The sequence below is a fragment of the Lacerta agilis genome, chromosome 17 (assembly GCF_009819535.1).
Source record: "Lacerta agilis isolate rLacAgi1 chromosome 17, rLacAgi1.pri, whole genome shotgun sequence".
Lineage (NCBI taxonomy): Eukaryota > Metazoa > Chordata > Lepidosauria > Squamata > Lacertidae > Lacerta > Lacerta agilis.
Window position 1 is genome coordinate 33,828,634 of NC_046328.1, and position 26,939 is coordinate 33,855,572.

At 47.3% G+C, this 26,939-nt stretch overlaps 4 protein-coding genes across 4 annotated transcripts; 2 read left to right on the forward strand and 2 right to left on the reverse strand.

The window, feature by feature from the left end:
• Window positions 1-529: 529 nt before the first annotated feature.
• Window positions 530-1,976, reverse strand: LOC117039037 (scale keratin-like). The gene is made up of 2 exons (XM_033136070.1): window positions 1,870-1,976; window positions 530-1,036 (listed from the first exon to the last, which is right to left on the reverse strand). Exon 2 carries the CDS (start codon window positions 1,013-1,015, stop codon window positions 530-532), a length of 486 nt encoding a protein of 161 aa, XP_032991961.1. The 5' UTR covers window positions 1,016-1,036; window positions 1,870-1,976.
• A 6,778-nt stretch (window positions 1,977-8,754) lies between these two features.
• Window positions 8,755-9,822, forward strand: LOC117039038 (scale keratin-like). Its single transcript, XM_033136071.1, has 2 exons — window positions 8,755-8,765; window positions 9,319-9,822. The coding sequence occupies exon 2, from the start codon at window positions 9,340-9,342 to the stop codon at window positions 9,820-9,822; it is 483 nt and encodes a 160-aa protein (XP_032991962.1). The 5' UTR covers window positions 8,755-8,765; window positions 9,319-9,339.
• Window positions 9,823-16,250: 6,428 nt separating this feature from the next.
• On the reverse strand, window positions 16,251-18,308 carry LOC117039041 (claw keratin-like). The gene is made up of 2 exons (XM_033136073.1): window positions 18,257-18,308; window positions 16,251-16,872 (listed from the first exon to the last, which is right to left on the reverse strand). The coding sequence occupies exon 2, from the start codon at window positions 16,849-16,851 to the stop codon at window positions 16,375-16,377; it is 477 nt and encodes a 158-aa protein (XP_032991964.1). The 5' UTR covers window positions 16,852-16,872; window positions 18,257-18,308; the 3' UTR covers window positions 16,251-16,374.
• Window positions 18,309-24,167: 5,859 nt separating this feature from the next.
• On the forward strand, window positions 24,168-26,263 carry LOC117039039 (claw keratin-like). Its single transcript, XM_033136072.1, has 2 exons — window positions 24,168-24,233; window positions 25,572-26,263. The coding sequence occupies exon 2, from the start codon at window positions 25,593-25,595 to the stop codon at window positions 26,067-26,069; it is 477 nt and encodes a 158-aa protein (XP_032991963.1). The 5' UTR covers window positions 24,168-24,233; window positions 25,572-25,592; the 3' UTR covers window positions 26,070-26,263.
• The last annotated feature ends 676 nt before the right edge of the window (window positions 26,264-26,939 follow it).

Genomic DNA, 26,939 nt, shown 5'->3' on the forward strand with positions numbered 1-26,939 from the left:
ATCTTAAAAGAAAACCAAAAAACCAGTGCTATGATGCAGTGTGAATTTTATTAAGAATGAAGAATACAGCATTTCAGTGAACAACAAGCAGGTTTGAACAGGGCAAAATGGAAAAAGCTCATGTGATTGAACAGCTTATTTTTTTTTCTGAGAGAGGCGATGTATTTAAAGAACAGTATTGCTCCTCTCCTTTACAGAAGGTCCACAGTTAAAGTGAGTATGCTAATTTAATCAACAGAGAGAATAACTCCTGTGCTCTTTACTCTGCCACAGGAACATATGCCTTGAAGAGCTCTAGGCATATAAATAAATAAACACCAGAGAGGAACAAAATAGTGGGACACAGTGGAGCAAGTTTAGATAGCAAAGAGATGCATGGAAAATTTAGCTGGGCCTGATTCCCAGGGATGCTGTACATTCCCCCAGCTCTCACTGGGACGGACTGGGATTGGGGTGCTCATCATAGCTACACTCAGGTGTAGCTATTTAAATGGGTCTGTCTTCTTGCTAGTTGATAGTCCATGTGAACTTAGCAGGGGGTGTAACAGATGCTTCCTCTCCTTCCAACATATCCATATCGACTCCCAAGGCCAAAACGAGATCCTCCAAGAGCACCAGCTCCGAGAGCACCGGCTCCAAGAGAACCGGCTCCAAGGAACCCACTGCCCAAACCACCAGGGGAGCATGGAGCGTTTCCTCCCACGGCCACGGGCTCACAGCTAGCAGAGAGGATGGGTCCTGGGATGGTCACGACGCAGGCAGGTGGCTGGATCACGACCTCTGCTGGTGGGATCTGGTTGATGCATGAAGGGGCGACACCAGAAAGAATTCCAAGACTAGCAGAAGGGATGCCGGATCCAACCAGGGCGCCAGAGCCATAGCCGTAGGTGTTGCCAAGGCCAAGGCCACCAAGGCCACCAAGGCCACCAAAGCCTCCAAGACCAGCCGATCCAAAACCGACAACTGGGGTGGAAGCGCAAGATGGGACAGCACAGGATGGTCCACAGTTTGCCATGGCTGAGTGATGGAGGTGAGTCTGCAAAGACACAGGAAGGAGCAGAAACATTATTATAGGTAAGAAGTGCTATAATGCATTAAAGCCTAAGTTAGTTTACCCAATAGCCCATCTAGTCCAGCATTATCTTCTCACTGGGGTCTTCCTGATGTGGCAATGGGAGCCTTGTAAGTAGAACACAAGCACAAGAGCACCCATCTCCCTCCATTATTCAGAAGCATTACTACATTTCGCCATGGAGGTGTCATGCCTGGTAGCTATTGAAGGTCTCCTGGAAGCAATGTCCACAGTCATGGAAACGATGTCCATACAACCCGTAGGAACAATTTAACATAAGCTATGCTGGATAAAACCAAATTCTCATTTGGTGCAGTTTCTTGCTTTCATGTTGGCCAAACAGATGCAAGGAATGCAAGGATTGGAGGAGTGGCAGGAATGGCAGGAATGGATGTGGGGAGAGACAGCCTGACCATGAGTGTCTGCCTGGTTACTGTATACCAGGGATAAGGAACTGCATCCATCTATTCTAGATGTTCCCGGACAACAGCTCCATCATCCGTGACCATCATGCCTGCTGAGTGGGGCTGACAGGAGTTGCCGCCTAATAATATATGGAGGGCCACAGCCTCAACCAAAGAGTAAGGCTGCAGCTGACAAATATCTTCATGTCTGAATTCAACTTCCATTTGGCAAGAAACACCCATTCTGTGGATTGAACTAGCTCCATTGAACTAGCTCCATGCCATGCATATTTTTTAAAAGCAAAACAGAGAGGAAGAGATGGATGGAGACAGATACATCTTATAAAAGTGACAAATGGTATTGCAAACCCTTTCCGGAGTCAGCCCTCTTACCTGCTTTTCCAAGCAACAGAAAGCTGAGAGATGTCGGAAGCTCTGGTGGAACTGATGGAAAAGCTCTCCAAGCCATGGGCTTATATACTCTCAGCCTCACAGGTCTGTGGTTTCAGGACACAGCGGGTTCCCCGCCCCCCTGCTGCCCAAAGTCCTAATTAGATGCTGACAAATTGCCTCATCAGCATGACACACAAGATTACTTTAATAATAGCCATGAAGAGTTGGAGCAATTTGTCTTTAATGAAGCTGTTGTTGGATTCTCACAGTCACTGCACCGCACATTCCAACATGTTGATCTTCATTCTCCCCTCACTGGGATAATGTTCCACAGCTTCATTTCAGATCAAATAAAGCAGGGAAGCTTTGCAAAGAGGCCATGTGGAGACATCACTGAACACAAGCCACTCATCATCCTTACCCAGGAAGAGCCTGGCTGGATTAGGCCATAAACCAAAGGCCCACCTAGCCCCACATCCAGCTCTCATCCCTGCCAGCCAGATGCTTTCAACTGGCACAATGGCTTTGTTATCCCTCTACTGTGGGAGGCACTATACACCTGAGTACCAGTTGCGTGTGGAGGTCCCCAACGCCACCCCCAAAATAACTCAGACATGTGACATAATTTTTGTTTGGGTTTTTGGCAGAATTTAGGCCACAACTTTATTAAAATACAAGTCAATGTGAGTGGTTGCGTAGGCATTGGTCCAGACTAGCTGTCCGACAGGACAGAGCTGACCGCATGTCAGCAGTGGGAAATCCCATCTGGGGAGAGATCTGGGGGTTGGTACGCAGAACCCTCCTTCTTCCCAGTGGTTCCCAGGGGCTCTCACGTGGCCCTGACCCCTACTAGGGTTTCGGACAAAAGCATATGAGCCCCTGGATTCCTTGAACGGAATTCCCAGCACACCACCACCATTTGGAGGGACTACTGCCCCTCCAATCACACATAATGACCAATGCCTAACCGCCAACCTTACAAGTTGTGACTAATTGCTACATAGTAGGCAAAAACCAGATGGCAACAGTCAATCAGCCAACTGGCAAAATTCCTACCAGGCCCCTGCCCCAAAAGCAGACGACCCCATGACAGGCATAGCAAAGTCAGCGCAGAGGCCTAAACACAGGGAGGGAGGGAGGGTGATCCGCAGTAAACAGCCAAGAGGGAGGTCACTCAATGAGCTGACCCATATATAGGCTGCTGGCTGTCCTTCACAAATTGATACATATGAATCTCCCTAACAACACTCCCAAGCCCAATTGGAGCTGTGGCCATCCATACCATTCTGCCCACACAATGGAGGTGGCTTGCTGGCCCCCACCGCAACACGTGCTCTCTATGAGGGAGAACCCTCTTTGTTGGTAATTACAAATGAGGAGAGTGCTGTTGCACTCAGGTCCTGCTCAAAAGGCATCTGGTTCAGCCACTGAGGTCCACCTTCGAGGGCCTTTTGTCGGTTCCCTCACAGCGAGAAGTGAGGTTACAGGGAACCAAGCAGAGGGCTTTCCCGGCAGTGGCCGCCGCCCTGTGGAATGCCCTCCCATCAGATGTCAAGGAAATAAACATCTATCTGACTCTTAGAAGACACCTGAAGGCAGTCCTGTTACTCCTTTGACTTCCCCTATTTCCCTAGGCTAGGAAAATAGGGGGAGTCAAAGGAGTGACAGAACAGGCAATAGAAAGAGATTGGGAAGCATTTAAAAACTATATAGGAAATATAGTAGAAAGAGCCAATCTTCTAACAACTGTATAAGTGGGCTCAAAACAAACTTTAATAAGGAGTAAAGACAAAATTAGGTATACAAAGAGATATAGTTACATTAACTTCAATAACTAAATGGCTGGAAGTGAACACGTACTGTATATATTTTTTTTCTGTTAGGTATGTTTGTGACATAATTTTCTTACTTCTTTTCTTTTTTCCTTGTTGTGTTGGATATGTATTCTGTTTTAAAAGAATTTAAATATTCTGTTTAAAAGAAGAAGAGGAGGAGGAGGAGGAGGAGGAGGAAGAAGAAGAAGAAGAAGAAGAAGAAGAAGAAGAAGAAGAAGAAGAAGAAGAAGAAGAAGAAGAAGAAGAAGAAGAGGAAGAAAAAGAAGGCAGTCCTGTTTAGGGAATCTTTTTAATGTTTGACCAGAGTGACTGGGGAAGCCCAGCCAGATGGGTGGGGTATAAATAATAAAAATCATTATCATTATCTGGAGGGCCAAGTTTGAGGAAGCCTGGACTAGATGGACCACTGGCCTGATCCAGCAGAGACCACTTACTAAATACTAATTCAAACAAGGGGTCCCCAAAGGGTGCCAGGGTGCCTCCCAGCAGGTCTGGAGAGTTCCTTATGGATCTGCTGCACCCTTATATCCCAGCTTGATCACTACAAGAGCATTGCTGGTGCTCCCCAACTCCTGAGTCAGCAAGGCTCATTTGAACAAGAAACCAAGCCTTTTTGTGTCATTGGCTCAGTTCTGTGGAATGCTCTGCCAAAAGAGATTCAACCAGTGCCTTCTCTTTCAATCTTTAAACATCTACTGAAAATCTTGCTATGCCAACCCAACTTAGGCTGCCCATCAAAAAAATGTCCTCCTGCAAAATTTACCGCATTTTATGCCCCATAAGACGCACGTTTTCCCTCCTAAAAAGGAAGGGAAAATCCCTGTGCGCCTTATGGAGTGAAGGCTTCGCTCCCGCGGCCTCCCCCCATCGTCCACCGCATTTGGCGGGAGGTGGGAGGAGGCAGCAACGATGTTGCTGGATCGTGCCAGTACCTCTGTTCGCTGAAATAAGCTTCTTTTGGCGAACGGAGGTGCTGGGCATGATCCAGCAACATCTCCGCTGCCTCCCCCCCACCTCCCGCTAAACGCAGTGGGGGATGGGGAAGGCAGCGGGAAGCGAAGGGGATGTTTCTGGGTCATGCCAGGTACTGGCATTATCCAGCAACATCCCCTTCGCTTCCCGCTGCCTCCCCCCATCCCCTGCCGCGTTCAGCGGGAGGTGGGGGGAGGGAGCTGCGATGCCTGCTTTTGGGATCGGTGGGCGGCAGGGAGGTTGGTGGAAGATTTCCTCCACCACCCCATGCACTGCGCGCCGTTCCCAAAAGCAGGCTATTGGGATTGGTGCAAGGCGTGGGGTGGTGGAGAAAACAGCGGGGATGCTGCTGCTTTCTCCACCACCCTGCACCCCGCGCTGCGATGCCGAAAGCAGGCTCACCCCCGCTTGCTTTAAAGGGACATGGGGATGAGGGGAGAAACGGAGCGTTCTCCCCTCGTCCCCATGTCCCTTTAAAGCAAGCGGGGATGAGCCGCTGTGAAGGGAGAAGGGGCTCCCCCTCCAGTGCCCCCTCCCTGCCTTTTAGAGGAGGAAAACGAGGAAAATATTTTTAGAGGAGGAAAACCAGGAAAATATTTTTTCCTGGTTTTCCCCCTTTGAAAAACAGGTGCGTCTTGTGGTCCAGAGCGCCTTATGGACCGAAAAATACGGTAGTTGATTTCTGATTTGAATTTTTGCGTGGTTCTTGTTGAATGGTGCCATGTGTGATTGTTGAAAAGTGTGCTGATATCTTTTTTTATGAATAACATATCCAAAAACATCCCTGCAAAGATCCCCAATGAACTGTTGTTCTTCATGCTAAGTTCCACATTGCACTGTATTGGGTCTCTTACACAGTCGTGCCTTGGTTTTCGAACACCTTGGTACTTGTACGTTTTGGCTCCCGGACGCCGCAAACCCAGAAGTGAATGCTCCAGTTTGCAAACATTTTTCAGAAGCTGAATGTCCGACGCATCTTCCACTTGACCACAGGAAGCTCCTGCAGCCAGTCGGAAGCCATGCCTTGGTTCTTGAACGGTTTCGGGAGTCAAACGGACTCCCGGAATTGATTAAGTTTGAGAACCAAGGTAGGACTGTACATTGAACAGCCCCCTTAAAGGTACTGTCAGTTCCATGGTTGCGTGTCGAGGTCCCCAAACCACCCCTCAAATGAAACACACTTCACACAGAAACTTAGTGTTTGCTGAACCCTGCTTTCAAGTTAAACACGGTTTTATTAATTCCCATATTTATAACTGACAGAGACTGAAACTGAGAATGATTCAACATGCCGCTGCATCTTGCATGGCTAAGCATCCCCTACCTTTCTTTGAGGTTTCCTAGAACAACAAATCAAACAAACAAACACAGGATATTTGCTTCCTCAGAAGCTTGGCATTTTCTCGGAGCCATTTTCCAAGATCAAAGTGCCCATCAAAGCAAGCTTCTCATAGGCTGTTGATGCCGAGAACTAAATGCCAGGCTGAGATTTAATAAGAACATGGCTGCAAGCCTAAGCTCCTGTTATGGAGTCCCAACACTCCACCATCTTTTCTAGTGATGGGTCGGATATTACATATTACACAATAAAGGCCTAATCTCTCAGAAGTGTCCATGTAGCAAATTAGTGGAGTTTAATGAATACTTCTGCCTAGCTTCCCATAACAATATGGCCCATTTAGTCCAGCAGCCTGTTCTCACAGATGTCCCTTTTGAGAAACTCTCCCTCTCCTTCTAAAGGAATAGATATATTCACAATTCTTTTTGAATATCACAAAAAGTATATTGTTGAGCTGGGGAAAAGGGGGCAAGCAAAATGATCGGGGGCTGGAACAACTTTCCTAATGCCGATAGTTACATTGCTTGCCACTTTTAAGTTTAAAACAGGCATAGGCAAACTTGGCCCTCCAGATGTTTTGGGACTACAACTCCCATCATCCCTAGCTAACAGGACCAGTGGTCAGGAATGGTGGGAGTTGTAGTCCCAAAACATCTGGAGGGCCAAGTCTGCCTATACCTGGTTTAGAACAAGTAACAGTGAATGAAATAATTTGGTGGAGTGATGACAGAGTGGACACACTCACAGCACTATGATACCACATAGTCATTGCTCCCCCCAAAGAATTCTGGGAGCTGTAGTTTCCCAGGGGTGCTGAGACTTGCTAGGAGATCCCCTATTCCACTTCCAGAGCTCAAATTACCAATGTTCCATGAGGAGAGGGATTTTTTTTAAAAAATCAATTTTGTTAAACATTTTCAACTTATATTACAAAAAGAACCAAACAAAGGTAATATCTAAAGAGAGCAAAAGAAGAAAAAGAAAAAGAAGGAGGAGGAGAGGGGGGAAAGAAACACACCTACACAAACACAAAATTTTATATTTTATCTGTCTTAATCTTCAATTCACAGAGATCCACGTCTCCCCAGCTCCCACATGGGACAGCTCCCCTCTTTCTCAGCCTCACACCCTGAGAAAAACCACTCCATTCTGTCTGTCCCACAGATCAGAAGAGGGATTGATTGTTACAACACCCTGAAAAGTGTAGCTTTGAATTAAGTAAAAGATGATTGAAATAGGAATATAGGAAGCTGCATTATGCTGAGTCAGACCTTTGGTCCATCCAGTTCAGTGTTGTTTACACTGACTGGCAATGCCTCTCCAGGTCTTCAGACAGGAAGTCTTTCCGAGCCCTACCTGGAGATGCCAAGAATTGGGACCTCATGAATGCAAGACAGATGCTCAACCATCCTTGAGACAGAGGGTGGTTGAGACAATGTGCCTTAAGGGACCTACAGGGCTCCAGTCCCAGATTACCAAACAGGTGGGCATTGGTTGATGGTCAAAGTTGCATGACATTCAACAAACTTGGGTCTGATCCGTCTAGTCTAAAAATGCCCTTAATCTCAAATGACAGTGCTAGCTTGAGGTCTCACATGCTAGTACATTACAATTCTCCAGAATAATTGATATGCTGTAGCTCCTCCATTTTCAAGAACAGTTTTACGAGCTATTCCTAGTACAGACTTCGTTGTTGCTGTTTTTTTTACTGGAACTAGCTAGTACACTGCTCTTGAAAATAGAGGAACTATATAGATTATTCTGGAGAATTATTGCTACCGTGCCCTACTCAGAAGATTCATAGAAGGATTTCAATGTCCAAAACTAGTCAGAGTTTATGTTTCATCAATAGGGCTCTTATTGTATTCTTATATGTGGTGCTACAGAAACTGCAGCCAGTAGGTTAATATTAGACCTGATCTATACAAAATGAGGCCCAAATGTGTGTGAGGGGGTGACCAGTGCCTCCCCCAAATGTCATTGGATGCTGAGTGTGGGTGGGTTAACTGTATATGTCGGTGGGTGGTCGACTGTGGGTGCTTGAGTGAAGGTTGACTGTGAGTTGACTGTGGAAGTGGACAGTAGGTGGACACTGAATCTTTTGGAGGGATGAAGGCCAAGGTGAGAAATAAGAACACATAGGGAACTGTTTCCGTTAAAACAGGGGCAAGGAATCTATGGGGCTCACCTGGTGTTGTTGCACTCTAACTCCTATCAGCCCTAGCCACCAATTATTGGGAATGATGGGAGTTTTAGTTTCAGTTCCTTTCTTTCTTTCATTTTATTTAGATTAGCTTGGTTTTTGTTGTATTATGTTGAAAAGTTTAAATAAAAATCCTTTAAAAAACACACACAAAATCAACAGCTCAAAATCCTATGCATGTTTTCTCACAAATAAGTCCCACTAAGACCAACAGTCGTAAATGTGGGGCATCAAGTCACTAGGCATGATGCTAAAATATTAATGAAAATTCCCAGAGGGAAGACGGAGAAAACATGAAAAGACAATCTGAGTAATTTATTGTAATAAGCTGAGGACAGCATAGTCCTTGGCCCTGACACCACTGGAATTATTAAAGTAATTTTGCACATGATGAAACCAGCAGATTTTGAGGGCGGATCTTGAGAGCAAAGAGATGTGATTGAGCAGGGATGCCACAGAAACAGTATAAAAAGCCCTCACCTGTCCAGAGTTCTCCAACAGCTTCACTGATCAGCTTCTCTTGCCTTCTCATTCCTCAAAGGAACAGGTAAGCTTCACTTGTCCAGGTCATCTTGGTAGCTTTGACCACCTTGAATTACAGGAGCTAAGATTTGGGTAGAATGTAAAGCAGCTCAGCAATGCAACCAATGAACCAGGTCATGTTGGCTGTGTTCTTTGGTTATGTTACATGTGGCCAAGGCAGTGGTGCTTGTGAATAATACAGGAGTGGCAGGAAACTTCAGGAAGAGAGCTTGCTGTTGCATTCAGGTCCTGCTTGAGAGTTTCCCAGAGTCATCTGGCTGGCCACCGTGATGACAGGGTGAAGGACTAGATGGGCCATCAATATCTGAAGGACCACATCTTCTCCATACATTATTTACAGGAACTCTCACCTCTCTACATGGAAGGGTTGCCATCTCTGCTTTTAAAAAAGTATTGATGTGTTTCTTCTTTTAGGATTATAAATACTCATTTTGATGACATTTAAACAAATTTTCTATATTGTGATGGTGGTGGAGCTACATATCTACCCAAACTCCTGAACTTTGTAGCACTTCTTACCAATAATAATGTTTCTGCTCCCTCCTGTGTCCTTGCAGACTCACCTCCATCACTCAGCCATGGCATTGTGTGGACCATCCTGTGCTGTCCCATCTTGCGCTTCCACCCCAGTCGTCGGTTTTGGATCGGCTGGTCTTGGAGGCTTTGGTGGCCTGGGTGGCCTTGGTGGCCTTGGCCTTGGCAACACCTATGGCTATGGCTCCGGTGCCCTGGTTGGATCCGGCATCCCTTCTGCTAGTCTTGGAATTCTTTCTGGTGTCGCCCCTTCATGCATCAACCAGATCCCACCAGCAGAGGTCTTGATCCAGCCACCTCCCGTTGCTGTGACCATCCCAGGACCCATCCTCTCTGCTAGCTGTGAGCCCGTGGCTGTGGGAGGACATGCTCCATGCTCCCCTGGTGGTTTGGGCAGTGGGTTCCTTGGAGCCGGTTCTCTTGGAGCTGGTGCTACCGGAGCTGGTCTTGGAGGATCTCGTTTTGGAGTTGGGAGGCGATATGGATACGTTGGAAGGAGAGGAAGCATCTGTTACACCCCCTGCTAAGTTCACATGGACTATCAACTAGCAAGAAGACAGACCCAGTTAAATAGCTACACCTGAGTGTAGCTATGATGAGCACCCCAATCCCAGTCTGTCCCAGTGGGAGCTGGGGGAATGTACAGCATCCCTGGGAATCAGGCCCAGCTACATTTTCCATGCATCTCTTTGCTATCTAAACTTGTTCCACTGTGTCCCACTATTTTGTTCCTCTCTAGTGTTTATTTATTTATACGCCTAGAGCTCTTCAAGGCATATGTTCCTGTGGCAGAGTAAAGAGCACAGGAATTATTCTCTCTGTCGATGAAATTAGCACACTCACTTGCACCAGAACCTCCGGGTAACTGGGGACCTTCTGTAAAGGAGAGGAGCAATACTGTTCTTTAAATACATCACCTCTCTCAGAAAAAGAAGCTGTTCAATCACATGAGCTTTTTCCATTTTGCCCTGTTCAAACCTGCTTGTTGTTCACCGAAATGCTGTCTTCTTCATTCTTAATAAAATTCACACTGCATCATAGCACTGGTTTTTGGGTTTTCTTTTAAGATCATAGGACTGGATTCAAACTACCCAGCATTACAGCAGAAATCAGCACTGGGACTCCCACTAGTGCAACAGGGCTTTCTCCCTCTCCTGTGCCCACTCATAAAGAGCACATCCTTCATATCGTCTCTGGAAGGTCAGGAGAATGCCCATAATACCATGTGGAGGTTGGTGGAGAGTGCGGAACCATTCCAGGGAGCAAGTAGAAATGTTTTTGCTCAAAGAATGGTCAAAAACACATGATACATGAACACCTCCCCTAGAGTTGACTCCAATATTATTCAAGCCCATGAGAATGATGGCGTATGGCAGTTTTATGGCCAGAGCTTTAAATGGGTATACTCTGCGTTTAAATCAGTTGGGTGTATGACCCACAAATTGTCAGCTGGACTGCTGCTGTAGAACTACCAGCTGCTGCCTGGGGTAGGTTGGGAGCATGAAATGCAACATGAGGTATCAGAAATCAAATACAGTCAATGGTAAATAAATACACAACGATATATGGGCCGATATATGAGTCTTTTTGGAGCCTAGGAATTGTCTTTCTAGATTGGCATAACATTGTACTAGTCCTCCCCAGCACTCTTTTCCACAGCATCAGTTACCTAAACTCCTATTGCACCTTTCCAGAAAACATATGGTATTTAGTCGTATAGAACATCAGTGCGAGTCTGTAGCTTTTAACTGCTTTGTTCATAGTTTGCTAGAGCTATGCACATCTGTAAATCTTTCTGATATATTAAATTATTGCTTAATGTGAGAAGAACCCCACTGGTTCTGGCTAGTGGCTCATCTAGGCTGTCCTACAGATATAACAGTTTCCGATCAGATGTTCCCCCAGAAGTTCACAGTTGGGGAAGGGACTCAGCTCAATGGTTGCTTTTGCTCCTAAGGTCTTTACATTTGTAGAGACATTAACAGAGAACCTTATGATGGGGGTGGAATACTCTACATTTTTAGCACCTTCTCTTAAAAATTATGCTTGAGAAAATAATACTGGGGGGAAATTATAAAACCAATCACGTTCGTTAAAAATCACTGTGTTTTGGATTTTGCCAAGTGTTTAAAAAACATAAACGGCAGATGGTAAAAAATACAGAAGTCTTATAAGTTTTTTCTTTGACTGCTTCCAAACTTTTCCATGCTCGTAAACAATTTCATTCTAAAATTATTTCAAGTCAGTCTTTACAGTGATTAATGTATGACTACAGGAATTGGCGGAGGAACCTTCTCTGGCACCCAGAGCGGGACGTCGAAGGGCGGGGCAAACCGCCCAGTGGCGAACGCGCGACGTCCGTATGGAGGGCACATGTGCGGCATCCTGTACAGAGTGTGCACATGTGGCAGCCTGTACGGTTGCCATGTGAGAGGCAGATCGTATGAATGCCCGTATGAATGGTGTGTGAGAGTGGCAGCCCGTATGGACGCCCGTATGAATGGTCTGTGTGAGCGGCAGCCTGTATGGACGTCCGTATGGACGGTGCACCAGAGCGGAAGCCCATATCGTCACCAGGCGAGAGGCAGCCCATACGGACGCCCGTATGGACGGTGCATGAGAGCGGCAGTAGTTCAAGTGGGAGATAACTAGAGCATGCACCACTCTGGCGAGACAGTCCGTGGTCAAATAGGGTCTCAGCCTGCATACCAGATGGAGCTGGTAGACAGCCGCCCTGGACACAGAATTGACCTGTGCCTCCATGGACAGCTGTGAGTCCAAAATGACTCCCAGGCTGTGCACCTGGTCCTTCAGGGGCACAGTTACCCCATTCAGGACCAGGGAGAGTCCTCCACACCTGCCCGCCTCCTGTCTCCCCAAAACTGTACTTCTATCTTGGCAGGATTCAACCTCAATCCGTTAGCCGCCACACATCCTCCAACCGCCTCCAGACACTCACACAGGACTTTCACTGCCTTCACTGGTTCTGATTTGAAAGAGAGGTAGGGGTGGTGCTCTTGCCCCCCCTTTCAAAATATAGTCCAGCCCCCAACAAGTGCTCTTGGCCCCCCCCCTTTCAAAATATAGTCCAGCCCCCAACAAGGTCTGAGGGACAGTGGACCGGCCCCCTGCTGAAAACGTTTGCTGACCCCTGCTCTAGTAAGACTGAAGCATGTGGCTGGTTTGTTTGCAGATTTTGTTTTGTTTCTAGGTGCTGAAAGCCTAAATCCCTGCAGGAAGTGATCTGACCATGAGAAATTACTGAGGTCAATAGCCCCTGCTTTCAGATCACCCTCTTTCAGATCTTACAGGTATTTACTTTTTGTTTTGTTTTGTTTTGTTCATATACTGCCCTATACCCAGAGATATCTTGGCAGTTCACAGAACAAAACTGAAATATAAAACCACAATGTATAGAATCAAAATAAAAACAACAACCCAATAACACCCCTCCCAAAAAGAGTCGTCAACAGGTTTTCCACACCTATCAGCTGATCACCCATTCCCACCCCCCTTCTGAGTAATACCCCTCCCCACTCCCTCACTATATTTAAGGATCTGGTGACTTCTGTTTCAGTGTATCTGGAGAAGTGTGCATGCACACGAAAGCTCATACCAAGAACAAACTTAGTTGGTCTCTAAGGTGCTACTGAAAAGAATTTTCTATTTTGTTTCTCCCAAAAAGAGACACATTTTAAAAGGGCATAGGATGTTCATCAAATCAACCAAAGGCCTGGTTAAAAAGGAATTGTTTTGCGTGGCCTCTAAAGGTGCACAATGAAGGCGCCAGGCGAATTTTCCCAGGGGAGAGCATTCCACAGATGGGGTGCCATTGCGGAGAAAGCCCATTCTTGTGTTGTCACCCTCTGGACCTCTCAAGGAGGAGGCACACAAAGGAGGGCCTCAGAAGATGATCTCAGGGTCTAGGTAGGTTCATAAAGAAAGAGGTGGTCCTTGGGGTATTGCGGTCCTGAGCCATTTAAGGCTTTATAAGTCAAAAACAGCACTTTGAATTGGGTCCGGAAACTAATGGGTAGCCAGTGAAGTTGGACAAGGATTGGTGTAATATGCTCAAACTGTCTTGCTCCGGTGAGCAACCTATTTGCTGAATTCTGCACTAGGTGAAGTTTCCGAACTATCTTCAGAGGCAGCCCTACATGTAACACATTGCAGTAATCTAACTTTGAGGTTACCAGATCATAGACAACAGTAGTTAGGCTATCCCTGTCCAGATAGGGGCGAAGCTGGGCCACAAGCCGAAGCTGATGGAAAGCACTGAGACCACCTGAGCCTCAAGCAACAGCAAAGGATCCAGAAGTACCCCTAAGCTATGAACCTGCTCCTTCAGAGGAAGTGTAACCCCATCAAGAGTGGGCAATCTCCCACCCATCTGGTCTAGGGAACCACCCACTAACAGTGCCTCAGTCTTATCTGGATTGAGGTTCAGTTTGTTGGCTCTCTTCCAGTCCATTACTGGAGCAAGACACTGGTCCAGCACTTCCACTGCCTCCCCTGCAGATGTAAAGGAGAAATACAGCTGAGTGTCTTCAGCATACTGCTGACAGCGTACTCTGAACCTCCAGATAACCCCACCCAGTGGTTTCATGTAGATGTTAGACAACATGGGGGATAGGATTGAGCCCTGCAGAACCCCACATTGAAGGTTCCATGGGGCAGAAAAACATTCCCCAAGTAACACCCTCTGGGAATGACCATCCAAGTAGGCCTGGAACCAGTCCAAAGCAGTGTCACCCACCCCTAGTTTGGAGAGTCACTCCCGAAGGTTACCATGACTGATGGTATTGAAAGCTGCTGAGAGGTCGAGAAGTACTAACAGAGACATGTTTCCCTTCTCTCTCTCTCTCTTTTCTCTTCCTGCCCAGTTGAGAAAACAGGGTCCAAATGCGTTGGGCCTGTGACATGTTGGGGCAGAACCATGGTTGTCATTGCAGCCATGAAGTCCTGAGCCACGCCAACCTGGGCATGGTTGTTGAAGTAACCCAGAACCAGCAAACTAGGCCTCTTCAACACTGCTCCGAAACCAGCTCTATCAGCTCAGGCAGGGAGACTGCTAGTCGGTGAGGTGGGCAGTAAATCAGCAGAATCCCTAATCTGTCTTGATTGCCCAATGCTAGGGACACAGGCTCTAGATACTACCCAAACTGAACAGAGAGCTGGGAGGGAGAGAATAAGGGAGGAAGAGAAACTCTATAGACCAGAGCAGCAACTCCCCCTCTTTGAGCGCCATGCCTGCCATGATGCTACGCCGAATACCCACGTGGGCACAACTGGGTGAGACCAGATGCACCCTGCTCACCCACGTCTTAGTGAAACAGACCAGATTGGCTTCCTCATCCACAATCCAGCCATAGATAAGGGTGGTTTTACTGTGAGCTGACCTGGTATTCAGCAGCAGCAGCAGCAGCAGCAGCTACAGACCCCAAGGGCTGGCTGATAGGACAACCACAGTTCCCCAGGTTGGAGGAAGGATTGGCACATGGCATGGGCAGTAACTTACTCACCCTGTGCCTTCTCCCACACCATACTTCCCCCTACACTGAACCACTGTAAATAACTTTTTCTCTCTTTAACAACGGGATCTCTATGTGTGTACTTTTATATTCTTTTTAACCAATGCTTGTGAAGTCCGATTGAGACTGAACAGGTGGTGGAGGGAACTGGCTCAATCCAACTTCCCACTGTTAATTCTACTCTCAACCACAGATCAACCAACTTTATTTATTAAATTGCAAAGGAAAGAGTGTCAAGTCTTCCAACTCCCGCCTCAAGAGCTGTGCACTTTTCCAGGAAGGAAATAGAACTGCCCTGACCACCTTAGGAGACAGTGAATGGGAACCTCAGAAGCAGGGGCGTCTTACCCATAAAGGCTTCTGGCGTGGGGCACCAGGGCGCCAAGTTCTGGGGGGCACCAGGGAAGAGGTGGAGGCTGGACGCGGCACCTCCTGGTATCAGCTCACCGCCCTCGCCCATCTCCGCCATGCTGCGCCAAAGCAGCGCCATGCCCAGAGCCTCTGTCTGCCATGGCCACCGTGGCACGAAGCAGCCAGCTGAACTGGGAGGCGCACATACAGCCTCCGCCTCTTCCCCGCTGGAGGAGCTGCCTTCCAGCTGCTGCCCGCCTCCTCCAGCCCCACTGGTAGTGCCATCCTCCCTAAAAAAACTCTGGGAAAGTGGGGCAGGCGCCAGAGGGAGCTTTGCACCACGGCGCCGGATATGCTTAAGACGGCCCTGCAAAGCTACGTTGGAGCCAGGAAAGTCCTTGAGGGTGCCCTTCCACTGAGAAATGTTGGGGACCCCCTCTGTAATGTACCCCACCTATGCCGTGTCATGTAAGAATTCTAGAAACTCCCTAAAATGTGCCCCAATCCTGCCAAGAATGCCCCAGAGATTGAAGGCCTTGACTGGAATCCGATCATCAACTGATACTCTTCACAGTAATCCATCTTAAAGGAAGAAAAGAGTATAAATGCTAAAGCAGAACAGGAAACCAGAGCTATGATGCAGGGTAAGTTTTATTAGGAATGTGTGTGGGGGCGGGGAGATACATAATTGAACAAATTCTCAAGAAATTGGTTATTTTTTGAAAAAGACAAATCTGAAGAAATATACATAAATTGTTTCTGTATTGCAAATCTTGTCCCAGAATGAGATCAGTTCTATTTGTGGGATTTATAAAACTTTCCTCACTGCTACCATTTTCACAGATGTACCAAAGTTACTGGGCATAAATTACAAGGGCCAAGTCCATAGGGTTTGTTTGTTTGTTTGCTTGCTTGTTTTTTGCTCTTTATTCTGTTGGAAGAGTGCAGAATAGCTGTACAGATAATAAATAAAAGCCAGAGGAGGTCAAAGCACATAAACAGTGGGATTGAGGGGGATTATGTTAAGGTGAGAAATGGATGCATGAAAGATAGCCGTGGGTCGGATGCGCAGGCTTGCTGGGTGCTCCCAGTGCACAGTGAATTCAACTGGCATTGAGGATGCTCAGCATATCTTAAACCCAGGCCTGAACATTTTGCAGTGGATACTCTTTCCCCTAATAAACCTTCCATGTTAACTTAGCAGGGGGAGTAACAGATGCTTCCTCTCCTTCCAACGTATCCATATCGCCTCCCAACTCCAAAACGAGATCCTCCAAGAGCACCAGCTCCAAGAGCACCGGCTCCAAGAGAACCGGCTCCAAGGAACCCACTGCCCAAACCACCAGGGGAGCATGGAGCGTTTCCTCCCACGGCCACGGGCTCACAGCTAGCAGAGAGGATGGGTCCTGGGATGGTCACGATGCAGGCAGGTGGCCGGATCACGACCTCTGCTGGTGGGATCTGGTTGATGCATGAAGGGGCGACACCAGAAAGAATTCCAAGGCTAGCAGAAGGGATGCCGGATCCAACCAGGGCGCCGGAGCCATAGCCGTAGGTGTCGCCAAGGCCAAGGCCACCAAGGCCACCAAGGCCTCCAAGACCAGCCGATCCAAAACCGACGACTGGGGTGGAAGCACAAGATGGGACAGCACAGGATGGTCCACACAATGCCATGGCTGAGTGATGGAGGTGAGTCTGAAAGGACACAGGAGGGAGGAGAAAGATAGACAAGTGTTGCAGTCTTCCGGGGGCAATGGGAGATATTTAGTCTCACCTTTACAATGCAAGAAATCTGTTTAATTTTTATCATGATGTGTATTCATAATGCTAAAAGAAGTTATACATTTTATTGTGCCTTAGAGCAGGCATGGGGACCTTCCTATGTACAAATATCCAAGTACCTCTAATTCAAGTTTGGAGAACCTGTGGTCCTCCATGTTTTGAACTACTCCTCCCCATCTTCCCTGATCACTGTTCATACCAGAACAGTGCTGGTATGACTGGTGAGACCTGGAGGCTGATGGGTATCTGGTGTCAGGCAAGTGCCAGCAACTCCCACGGCCAGTTGCCCAGGAAAATTCAAAGACAAGGAATGTTTCTTACCATCCGCTTTTTATTCAATATTCACAGAGAGTCTTTGGAACCCAGCCTCTTGGATAATGGTGATGCCCCGAGTGAATCTCCATCCCTCCCCCGTCTCTCCCACTTGCTCGTTCTTCACAGAGCTCATTGCTCTCTTACACACAAGGCTTGCTGGGTTCTAGGAGAGGGTTGGTCTGGAATGCTTTCTAAATACACTGTGTCCATCAGCTTCCTCTTCCCCCATTATTTCCCAGCTTTTCCTCTCATCTGTCTCTGAGCTGCGACCTCCCTCAAACCCCTGTCTGAACTGTCTTCCTCTTCTCTGGAAGGGTCAGGCTGGGGAGGCAGTCTCCACCATTCTTCCTCTGCCCAGTCCCTGACATCTGGAGAGTCACAGGTTTTGTGTCCCTAGATGCTGTGCTATGGTGCAGAGCAGGCAATTCCCACAGCTTGCAGAAGAACAACATAAGAAAAGCCCTGCTGGATGAGACTAAAGGCCCATTTCATCCAGCATCTTGTTCTCATGGTGGCAGACACATATCTCTGGAGTCCAAGGAAAGCCAGACTGGACAACTGACAGTGATGGGTGTGTGGAGAAAGTGCCTGATCAGGAGTGTCAGCCTGGTGATATTATACTAAGGATGAGGAAGTTGTGGTCATCCAGAGATTCCTAGACTACAGCTCCCATCAGCCCTTTCCCTCAGCCCTGCTTACTGGGGCTGATGGGAGTTTCAGTCCAACAACATCTGGGTGGCCATTGTGTCCCCTTCCACAGCTCATCTAAGCATCCAGCCAACAGCTAATAAACCTCTTAAACATTTAGATTCGCCTTCCCTTTCGTGAGGGACACACATTCTGTGGCTTGAATCGGCTCTAAGATTCACCATGCTATCCATATTTTAAAGAAAAATCACAGAGGAAATGAAACTGGAAGGCAAATATACATTGAAAAGTCAAGTAATGTTATTGCAAACCCTTCTGGAGTCAGCCCTCTTACCTGCTTTTCCAAGCAACAGGAAGCTGAGAGATGTTGGAAGCTCTGGTGGAACTGATGGAAAAGCTCTCCATGCCATGGACTTATATACTCTAAGCCTCACAGGCCTGTGGTTTCAGGACACAGGATCTTTCCCCTCCTGCCCAAAGTCTTAATTAGCTGCCAGCAAATTGCCTCATCAGCATCACACACCAAATTACTTTAATAATAGCCGTAAAGAGTATGAGCAAATTGCATTTAATGAAGCTGTTGCTGGATTCTCACAATAACTGCACTGCACATTCCAACATGCTGATCTTCCTTCTCCCCCACTGGGATAATGTTCCACCAACTTCATTTTACATCAAAGGCGAAAAGGGAATCTTTGCAAAGAGCCCTCACGAGGAGGCATCACTTGATACATGCCATTGATCATCATAACCCAAGAGCCCTGGGACAAAGACACATAATCAATCCTTCATCCAGGTCTCACACTGGCCAACGGATTAACAACATAGGTCACTTCCAGGTTCATATGGAGAAGGCTCCTAGAACACAATGTACATCAGGAGACTTACTGTAGTTTGGTCAGAATCGAGGATACACTTCTAGAGCTAACACAAAATACATTACATTAAGCAAATCCGGCGCCGTGGTGTAAAGCTCCCTCTGGTGCCTTCCCCCTGTTTCCCAGAGTTTTTTTTAGGGAGGACAGTGCTGCCGGCGGGGCTGGAGGAGGAAGGTAGTGGCTGGAGGGCAGCTCCTCCAGCGGGGAAGAGGCAGAGGCTGGACGCTTTGTGTCGCGGTGGCCATGGCAGACGGAGGCTCCGGGCATGGTGCTGCTTCGGCATGGCATGGCGGAGGCAGGCGAGCTGATCCCGGGAGGCACCGCGTCCATCCTCTGCCTCTTCCCTGGCACCCTCCAGAACTTGGCACCCCATGCCACTAGCCTCTATGGGTAAGACACCCCTGCCTCTGGTAAATGAGCCACCACAGTCGCTAGAGGACTGTGAAACTTTCTGTCCCGGGCTTTTTAGACTCATTTACTCATGTACTATCTGAAACCAAAGGTCACCAGAAGTGTCCCCCCCCCAGCTCTCCTACCCCATTAAATGACCCATCTAGTACAGCACCCTGTTCTCACATTGGCCAACCAGATGCCTGGGAGAAACCTGAAAGCAGGGTCATTTTCTAGTCGTGTCATTGTTTTCTGCTTTTTTGGATGTGACAGCTATTTTGCGTTGAGGCAAAAAAAAAAACCTGGGATGCCATCTTTCGGAGCCATGCTCTAATGCAGGTCACGTGACCTGCACAAGATTGCAGCCCGGGGGGGGGGGGAGGAAGTGCTTTTTGCGAGGTGAGATGGTGGTGATAGATCACAAAATATCACAGTGCCCAAAATAGCATGTTGACATCTGCAAGCAGAAGGTCCCAGGTTCAGTCATTGAAGGTAGGGCTTGGGAGAGAAATCCTGGAGAGCTGTGGTCGGTCTGTGTAGACAATACAGAGCTAGATGGAACAATAGATGGTGGCTCCAGTCCAACTTGGAAGGTCGTTTCCAAAAGGTGTTGCTTGGGGAGTGCTTCTCAGCCCATGGAACCTTCAATGTGGGGTTCCGCAGGGCTCAATCCTTTCCCCAATATTATCTAACATCTACATGAAACCACTGGGGGGGATTATCCGGAGGTTTGGAGTACGCTGTCAGCAGTATGCTGATGACACTCAGCTCTATTTCTCCTTTACATCAGCAGGTGAGGCAGTGGAAATACTGGACCAGTGTCTTGCTTCAGTAATGGACTGGAAGGGAGCTAACAAACAGAAACTAAATTCAGATAAGCCTGAGGCACTCTTGGTGGGTGGTTCCCTAGACCAGATGGGTGGGAGATCGCCCACTCTTGATGGGGTTACACTGTTTCTTTAGGAATAGGTTTGTAGCTCGGGGTTACTCCTGGATCTTTTCTGTCTCTTGAGACTCAGGTGGCTTCAGTGGCCCCGAGTGCCTTCCATCAGCTTTGGCTGGTGGCCCAGCTGTGCCCCTATCTGGACAGGGATAGTCTAACTACTGTTGTCTATGCTCTGGTAACCTCAAAGTTAGATTACTGCAATGCGTTATATGTAGGGCTGCCTCTGAAGATAGTTCGGAAACTTCACCTAGTGCAGAATTCAGCAAATAGGTTGCTCCCCGGAGCAAGATGGCTTGAGCATATTACACCAATCCTTGTCCGACTACACTGGCTACCAATTAGTTTCCAGGCCCAATTCAAAGTGCTGGTTTTGACCTATAAAGCCTTAAACGGCTCAGGGACCTCAAGGACCGCCTCTTTACTCATGAGCCTACCCAGACCCTGAGATCATCTTCTGAGGCCCTCCTTCGTGTGCCTCCTCCTTGAGAGGTCTGGAGGGTGGGAACAGGAGGACAGGGCCTTCTCTGCAATGGCTCCCCATCTGTGAAATGCTCTCCCCAGGGAAGTTTGCCTGACACCTTCATTATATACCTTTAGGCACCAGGCAAAAACGTTCCTGTTTGTTTGTTTGTTTGTTTAAATTTTAAAGTTTATTTATATACTGACAGACAAACATAGAACAACACATAGGCATACAATATGTTACACAAACATATAAAAATAAAAATAGAAAAAGAGCTCAGGACTGCAATACCTCAAGGACCACCTCTTTCCATTTGAACCTTCCCAGACCGTGAGATCATCTGAGGACCTTCTTTCTGTGCCTCCTCCTCAAGAGGTCCAGAGGTTGGCAAGAAGAGAATAGGGCCTTCTCTGCAGTGGCTCCCCACCTATGTAATGCTCTCCCCAGGGAAGCTCACCTGGCACCTTCATTATACACCTTTAGGCACCAGGAAAAATATTCCTTTTTAACCAGGCCTTTAGTTGACCTGATCAGCATCCTATACCCTTTTAAAATGTGGCTCTTATTGGGGGGGGGGTGTTATTGGGTTGTTGTTTTATTTTGATATAGGGCAGTATATAAATTCAGTGGTGGTGAAGAAGAAGAAGAAGAAGAAGAAGAAGAAGAAGAAGAAGAAGAAGAAGAAGAAGAAGAAGAAGAAGAAGTGGAGGAGGAGGAGGAGGATGGTTGGGTAAAAGGCAGTTTCTAAGGCTCAGAATGCTTGTTAAACCCTTTTTTTTAAAAAGCAGGCATTTCTAGCAGGTCTTTTTAAGACCAGTGGTCTTTTTAAGGCCCACTTTTATAACTGATGGGAACTGGGAATGATCCAGCTATTTCTGCATCTGGCTAAGCATCCTTTACCCTTTTTAGGGGGTTTCCCAAAAACAACAAATCAAATCAAATCAAACAAACAAACACAGGATATTTGTTGCCTCAGAAGCTTGGCATTTTTCGGAGCTGTTTTCCAAGATCAAAGTGCCCATCAAAGCAGACGTCTTCTGGGATGTTCATGCCAAGAACTAAATGCCAGGCTGGAATTTAATAATAAAATGTCTGCCAGTCTAAGCTCATGTTATGGACTCCCAGGCTGACACTTCCACCAGCCTTTCTGGTGACAGGACAGATATTAACATATTATATAGATTTACTTTAACAAACCACAAAATAAAGGCCTAATTTCCTGGAAGAGTCCTCGTAGCATATTTGTAGAGTTTAATTAACACTTGGATTAGTGACTTCAGCCAATGACTTATTCCCCCCCCCCTTTGAAGAAAGCGATGTATTCATTTGTCTGCAGCTCTGTTTGAAAAAAAGAAGAATAAAATATTATTATAAAAATGAAAGAAAATCTCAAAAAAAAAAAAAAACCAACCGAAATTGTTGAACTGGGGAAAAGTGCAGGAAGCATCAACTCCCTTACTGGGAACATTTGTTTGCTTGCTACATTTTAGTTTAGAAAAACTAAAAGTGAGTGAAAGCAGAGGGGGCAGATGGGGCATGAGTGAAATAACACATGGTGTTGAGAGATTGCATTGCGAGACATTTTTCTCCCTGGCCAAATTAAAGCCATGTATTTAAAGCTCTAAAGGGGTGCGGATGGTGCTGTGGGTTAAACCACAGAGCCTAGGGCTTGCCGATCGGAAGGTCGGCGGTTTGAATCCCCGCGACGGGGTGAGCTCCCGTTGCTCAGTCCCTGCTCCTGCCAACCTAGCAGTTCGAAAGCACGTCAAAGTGCAAGTAGATAAATAGGTACCCCTCCGGCGGGAAGGTAAATGGCCTTTCCATGCACTGCTCTGGTTCGCCAGAAGCGGCTTAGTCATGCAGGCCACATGACCCGGAAGCTGCTAGCTGTCCCCCCCCTTCTGTTTCTCTTTCCACTATCTCATAACTAGGCAACCTCTGTCAAAGCTGCTCAGTGTCTGTGTCTCTCTTTGCTCCTGAACCGCTGGAAACGGGGCGGGAGGGGGGAGCGTGAATCTTCTCCCTCCCCCTCCTCTTCAGAGAGAAGCTGATCTGCCTGAGAATGCATTCCCCAGTCCTCTGTTTCAGACCATTTCCCAACAGTGGGCAAGGAAGGGGAGAGGCTGCCGTCACTGAAGCCCAGATTCATGTGATGCACCATCTCTGAGGCGCAGGCAGAGGGCACATGAAAAGAGTGCAAGGAGACTTGATTAAAAAGAAAAGAAAAAAAAACAACTTTGTGCATCCGTATCTAATCTTGCCCCTTTCTAAAACTTTTTTATTGCTGTGTGTTTCTCTTTGGTAAATCTACCAAAGAATAAAATAAAATCAGGATTGGGATGGTGGAAGATGTTTGTGCTGTGTCCTGTTGGTGCCACTTGCCCTTCTTCTGATAGGAAAGACTGCGAGTGGACAACAAAAAAATGGTGGGTTGAGGAAGGTCAGTTGTCAGGGGAGTGAGAAATGCCCTTATGTTCATGGAGGGTATGCAGGCTTCATGATACACACAGCACTGTTCACTCCCTGCCATTCAACATCTACTGCTTCTTGCCACTGCCCAATGGTAGGACCAGCCCAGTGCAACTGAGATGGTCCTGTCTCTTGTTGCCAAGGTGTTCAGCACAGAGCCTCTAAGTATGATCTTTATTGGTCTGGTGGGCTGATTTAGGACATGTCAATTCTTCAGCACGGTTAACTTAATTAAGTGCAAAATTTGTTAACCTTCAGCCCTCCGGTTGCTTCTGAACTGCATCTCTCTTTAGTCCACAGGCAGCAGAGCCAATGATGGGCACCATTTCAGCTACCCATCTGGTTTAGGGGCTGCCACATAGAATGCCATAGAATTCCAGAAATGGTTTCAAGGGTTCTGGAAACTAAGCCTTATGAAGAACGGTTGAAGGAGCTGGGTATGTTTAGCCTGGGAAAGAAGAGACTGAGATATATGATAGCAATCTTCAAATATCTCAAGGGCTGTCACATGGAAGAGGGAACAAACTTGTTTTCTCCTGCTCCGGAGGGTCCAATGGCCTCAAGTTACAAGAAAGGAGATTCCGACTAAACATATGGAAAATCTTTCTGACAGCAAGAGCTGTTCGAAAGTGGAACTGGTCTCCCTCGGGAGGTGGCGGGCTCTCCTTCCTTGGAGGTTTTTAAGCAGAGGTTGGATGGCCATCTGTCATGGATGCTTTAGCTGAGAGTCCTGCATTTCAGGAGGTTGGACTAGATGACTCTTGGGGATCCCTTCCAACTCTATGATTCTAAGACCTGGAGTTCAGCCACATTCTGGAGGGCCATACCGGTTTCCCATTTGGGGGATAACAGAAGTAAGGGGGTTCTGCAAATTTAATGAAAATTCTCGCAGAGCAAAATAGAGAACATGAAAATGCAAACTGGGTGATTCATTGTAATAAGCTGAGGAGAGCATAATACCTGGTCCTGACACCACTGGAATTATTAAAGTAATTTTGCACATGATGGAATCAGCAGTTCTTGAGGGTGGAACTTGAGAACAAAGTGATGTCACTGGGCTGTCAAGGATGCCACTGACACAGTATAAAAAGCCCTCATCCATCCACAGTCTTCCAACATCTTCACTGATCAGCTTCTCTTGCCTTTCCATTCCTCAAAGGAACAGGTAAGCTTGGCTTGCCCAAGTCATCTTGGTAGCTTTAAAGGTAAAGGTAAAGGGACCCGTGACCATTAGGTCCAGTCGCGTCCGACTCTGGGGTTGCGGTGCTCATCTCATGTTATGGGCCGAGGGAGCCGGCGTACAGCTTCCGGGTCATGTGGCCAGCATGACTAAGCCACTTCTGGCGAACCAGAGCAGCGCATGGAAATGCTGTTTACCTTCCCACCAGAGCAGTACCCATTTATCTACTTGCACTTTGACGTGCTTTCGAACTGCTAGGTGGGCAAGAGCTGGGACCAAGCAACGGGAGCTCACCCCACCGCAGGGATTCGAACCGCCGACCTTCTGATCAGCAAGCCCTAGGCTCTGTGGTTTTACCCACAGCGCCACCTGGGTCCCTCTTGATAGCTTTAACCACCTTAAATTCCAGGAGCTTAATTTGGGTAGAGTGTGAAGCAGTTTAGCAATGCAACCAATGAGCCAGGCCATGTTGACCATGTTCATTGGTTATGTTCTACCTCCGCTGTTAGAGAAGTGGTGCTTCCAAATGCCAATGACCAGAAGCAACGAGAGGGAAGTGTTGCGGGTGCACTCAGACCCTGCTTGAAGGTGTCTGAAAGGCATCTGGTTCAACACTCTGATAACAGGGCGAAGGACTGATTCAGCTGACATTTGTTATGTTCATATGTGGACTGCAGCTTCCATCAGCCCTGACCATTGGCCATTATGGGTGTGGATGATAGAGGTTGGGGTTCACAAAGTCTATTGAACTGTAGCTTGCATCATCCCTGACCAATGGCCATGCAGGCAGGAATCCGGCAAACTCTGGAGGGGACAACATTGAATTTGGGGGTGTGCCTTAGTCTTTCTTGTCCTGGAAGCCTTAGCCGGGAGAATGCAGACAATTGATTATGATGACTTCACTCCCAGTGATGTAAAATATATTAGGGCATTTTTGTAATAGCTAGGACAGCCTTGGTGAACCTGAAACTCTCCAAATTATAATACTTAGAGCAGGCAAAGGAGAGCTGTGGGCTTCCAGATACCCATCAGCCTCCAGCTCTCAAGCTCATATTTTCTATCAGGCTCCAGCTCTCACCAGCACCACTCAGCATGGCCAGTAAAAAGGGATGAATGCAAGCAGCAGTTCAGCAACAGGTCAAATTAGGGGCATACTCAATTCCGTAAAGGTGCCAACCCCCATTTTATGGCACTATAAAACACATGATTTTTTACACTGTAATGGTGGTGGGGGAGGTGAGGCTAAATATCTTCTGTCGCCCTGGAACACTGCAGCTCTTCTTGCCTTCAACATTGTTTCTGCTACTTCCTGTGTCCTTTCAGACTCACCTCCATCACTCAGCCATGGCATTGTGTGGACCATCCTGTGCTGTCCCATCTTGCGCTTCCACCCCAGTCGTCGGTTTTGGATCGGCTGGTCTTGGAGGCTTTGGTGGCCTTGGTGGCCTTGGCCTTGGCGACACCTACGGCTATGGCTCTGGCGCCCTGGTTGGATCCGGCATCCCTTCTGCTAGCCTTGGAATTCTTTCCGGTGTCGCCCCTTCATGCATCAACCAGATCCCACCAGCAGAGGTCGTGATCCAGCCACCTGCCTGCATCGTGACCATCCCAGGACCCATCCTCTCTGCTAGCTGTGAGCCCGTGGCCGTGGGAGGAAACGCTCCATGCTCCCCTGGTGGTTTGGGCAGTGGGCTCCTTGGAGCCGGTTCTCTTGGAGCCGGTGCTCTCGGAGCTGGTGCTCTTGGAGGATCTCGTTTTGGAGTTGGGAGGCGATATGGATACGTTGGAAGGAGAGGAAGCATCTGTTACTCCCCCTGTTAAGTTAACATGGAAGGTTTATTAGGGGAAAGAATATCCACTGCAAAATGTTCATGCCTGGGTTTAAGATATGCTGAGCATCCTCAATGCCAGTTGAATTCACTGTGCACTGGGAGCACCCAGCAAGCCTGCACATCAGACCCACGGCTATCTTTCATGCATCCATTTCTCACCTTAACATAATCCCCCTCAATCCCACTGTTTATGTGCTTTAACCTCCCCTGGCTTTTATTTATTATCTGTACAGCTCTTTTGCTCCCCTCCAGCATAGTGAAGAACAGAAACACTATGGACTAGGAACTTGGCCCCTGGAATTTATGCCCAGTCAGTTTGGTACATCTGTGAAAATGGCGGCAGCGGGGGGGGGGGGAATTTTTTAATAAATGCCAACAATATAACTAATCTCTTTCTGGGAGGGGATTTGTAATATAGAAACGATTCGTGTATATTTCTTTAGATTTGTCCTTTTCAAAAATATCTAACTTCTTGAGCATTTGTATTTGTTCACTCAAATATCTTTCCCCCATTCCTAATACAACTTACTCTGCATCATAACTCTGGTCTCCTGTTCTTATTTAGCATTTAGACTATTTTCTTCGCTTAAACATGAGTTACTGTGGAGGGTACCCTTTGATGAACGGTGACCTGTATTGGTAGCCATCTAAATCAGTGGGAACAATGCACCCATGATAATTTCATTGGCACCCATAAAGTTTGTATAATTTTCTTCACTTCCCCCTTGTGGTGGTTTGTGTTGTTACGCCTTTCTCCCTGGAAAAGTAAATATAGCTGAAGGAAGAAGTTGGAAGTTGGAAGAGTGAGCTCCCCCCCCCCATCCTTTTCCAGCTTCATGTGCTTCACAAGACTGTGAAG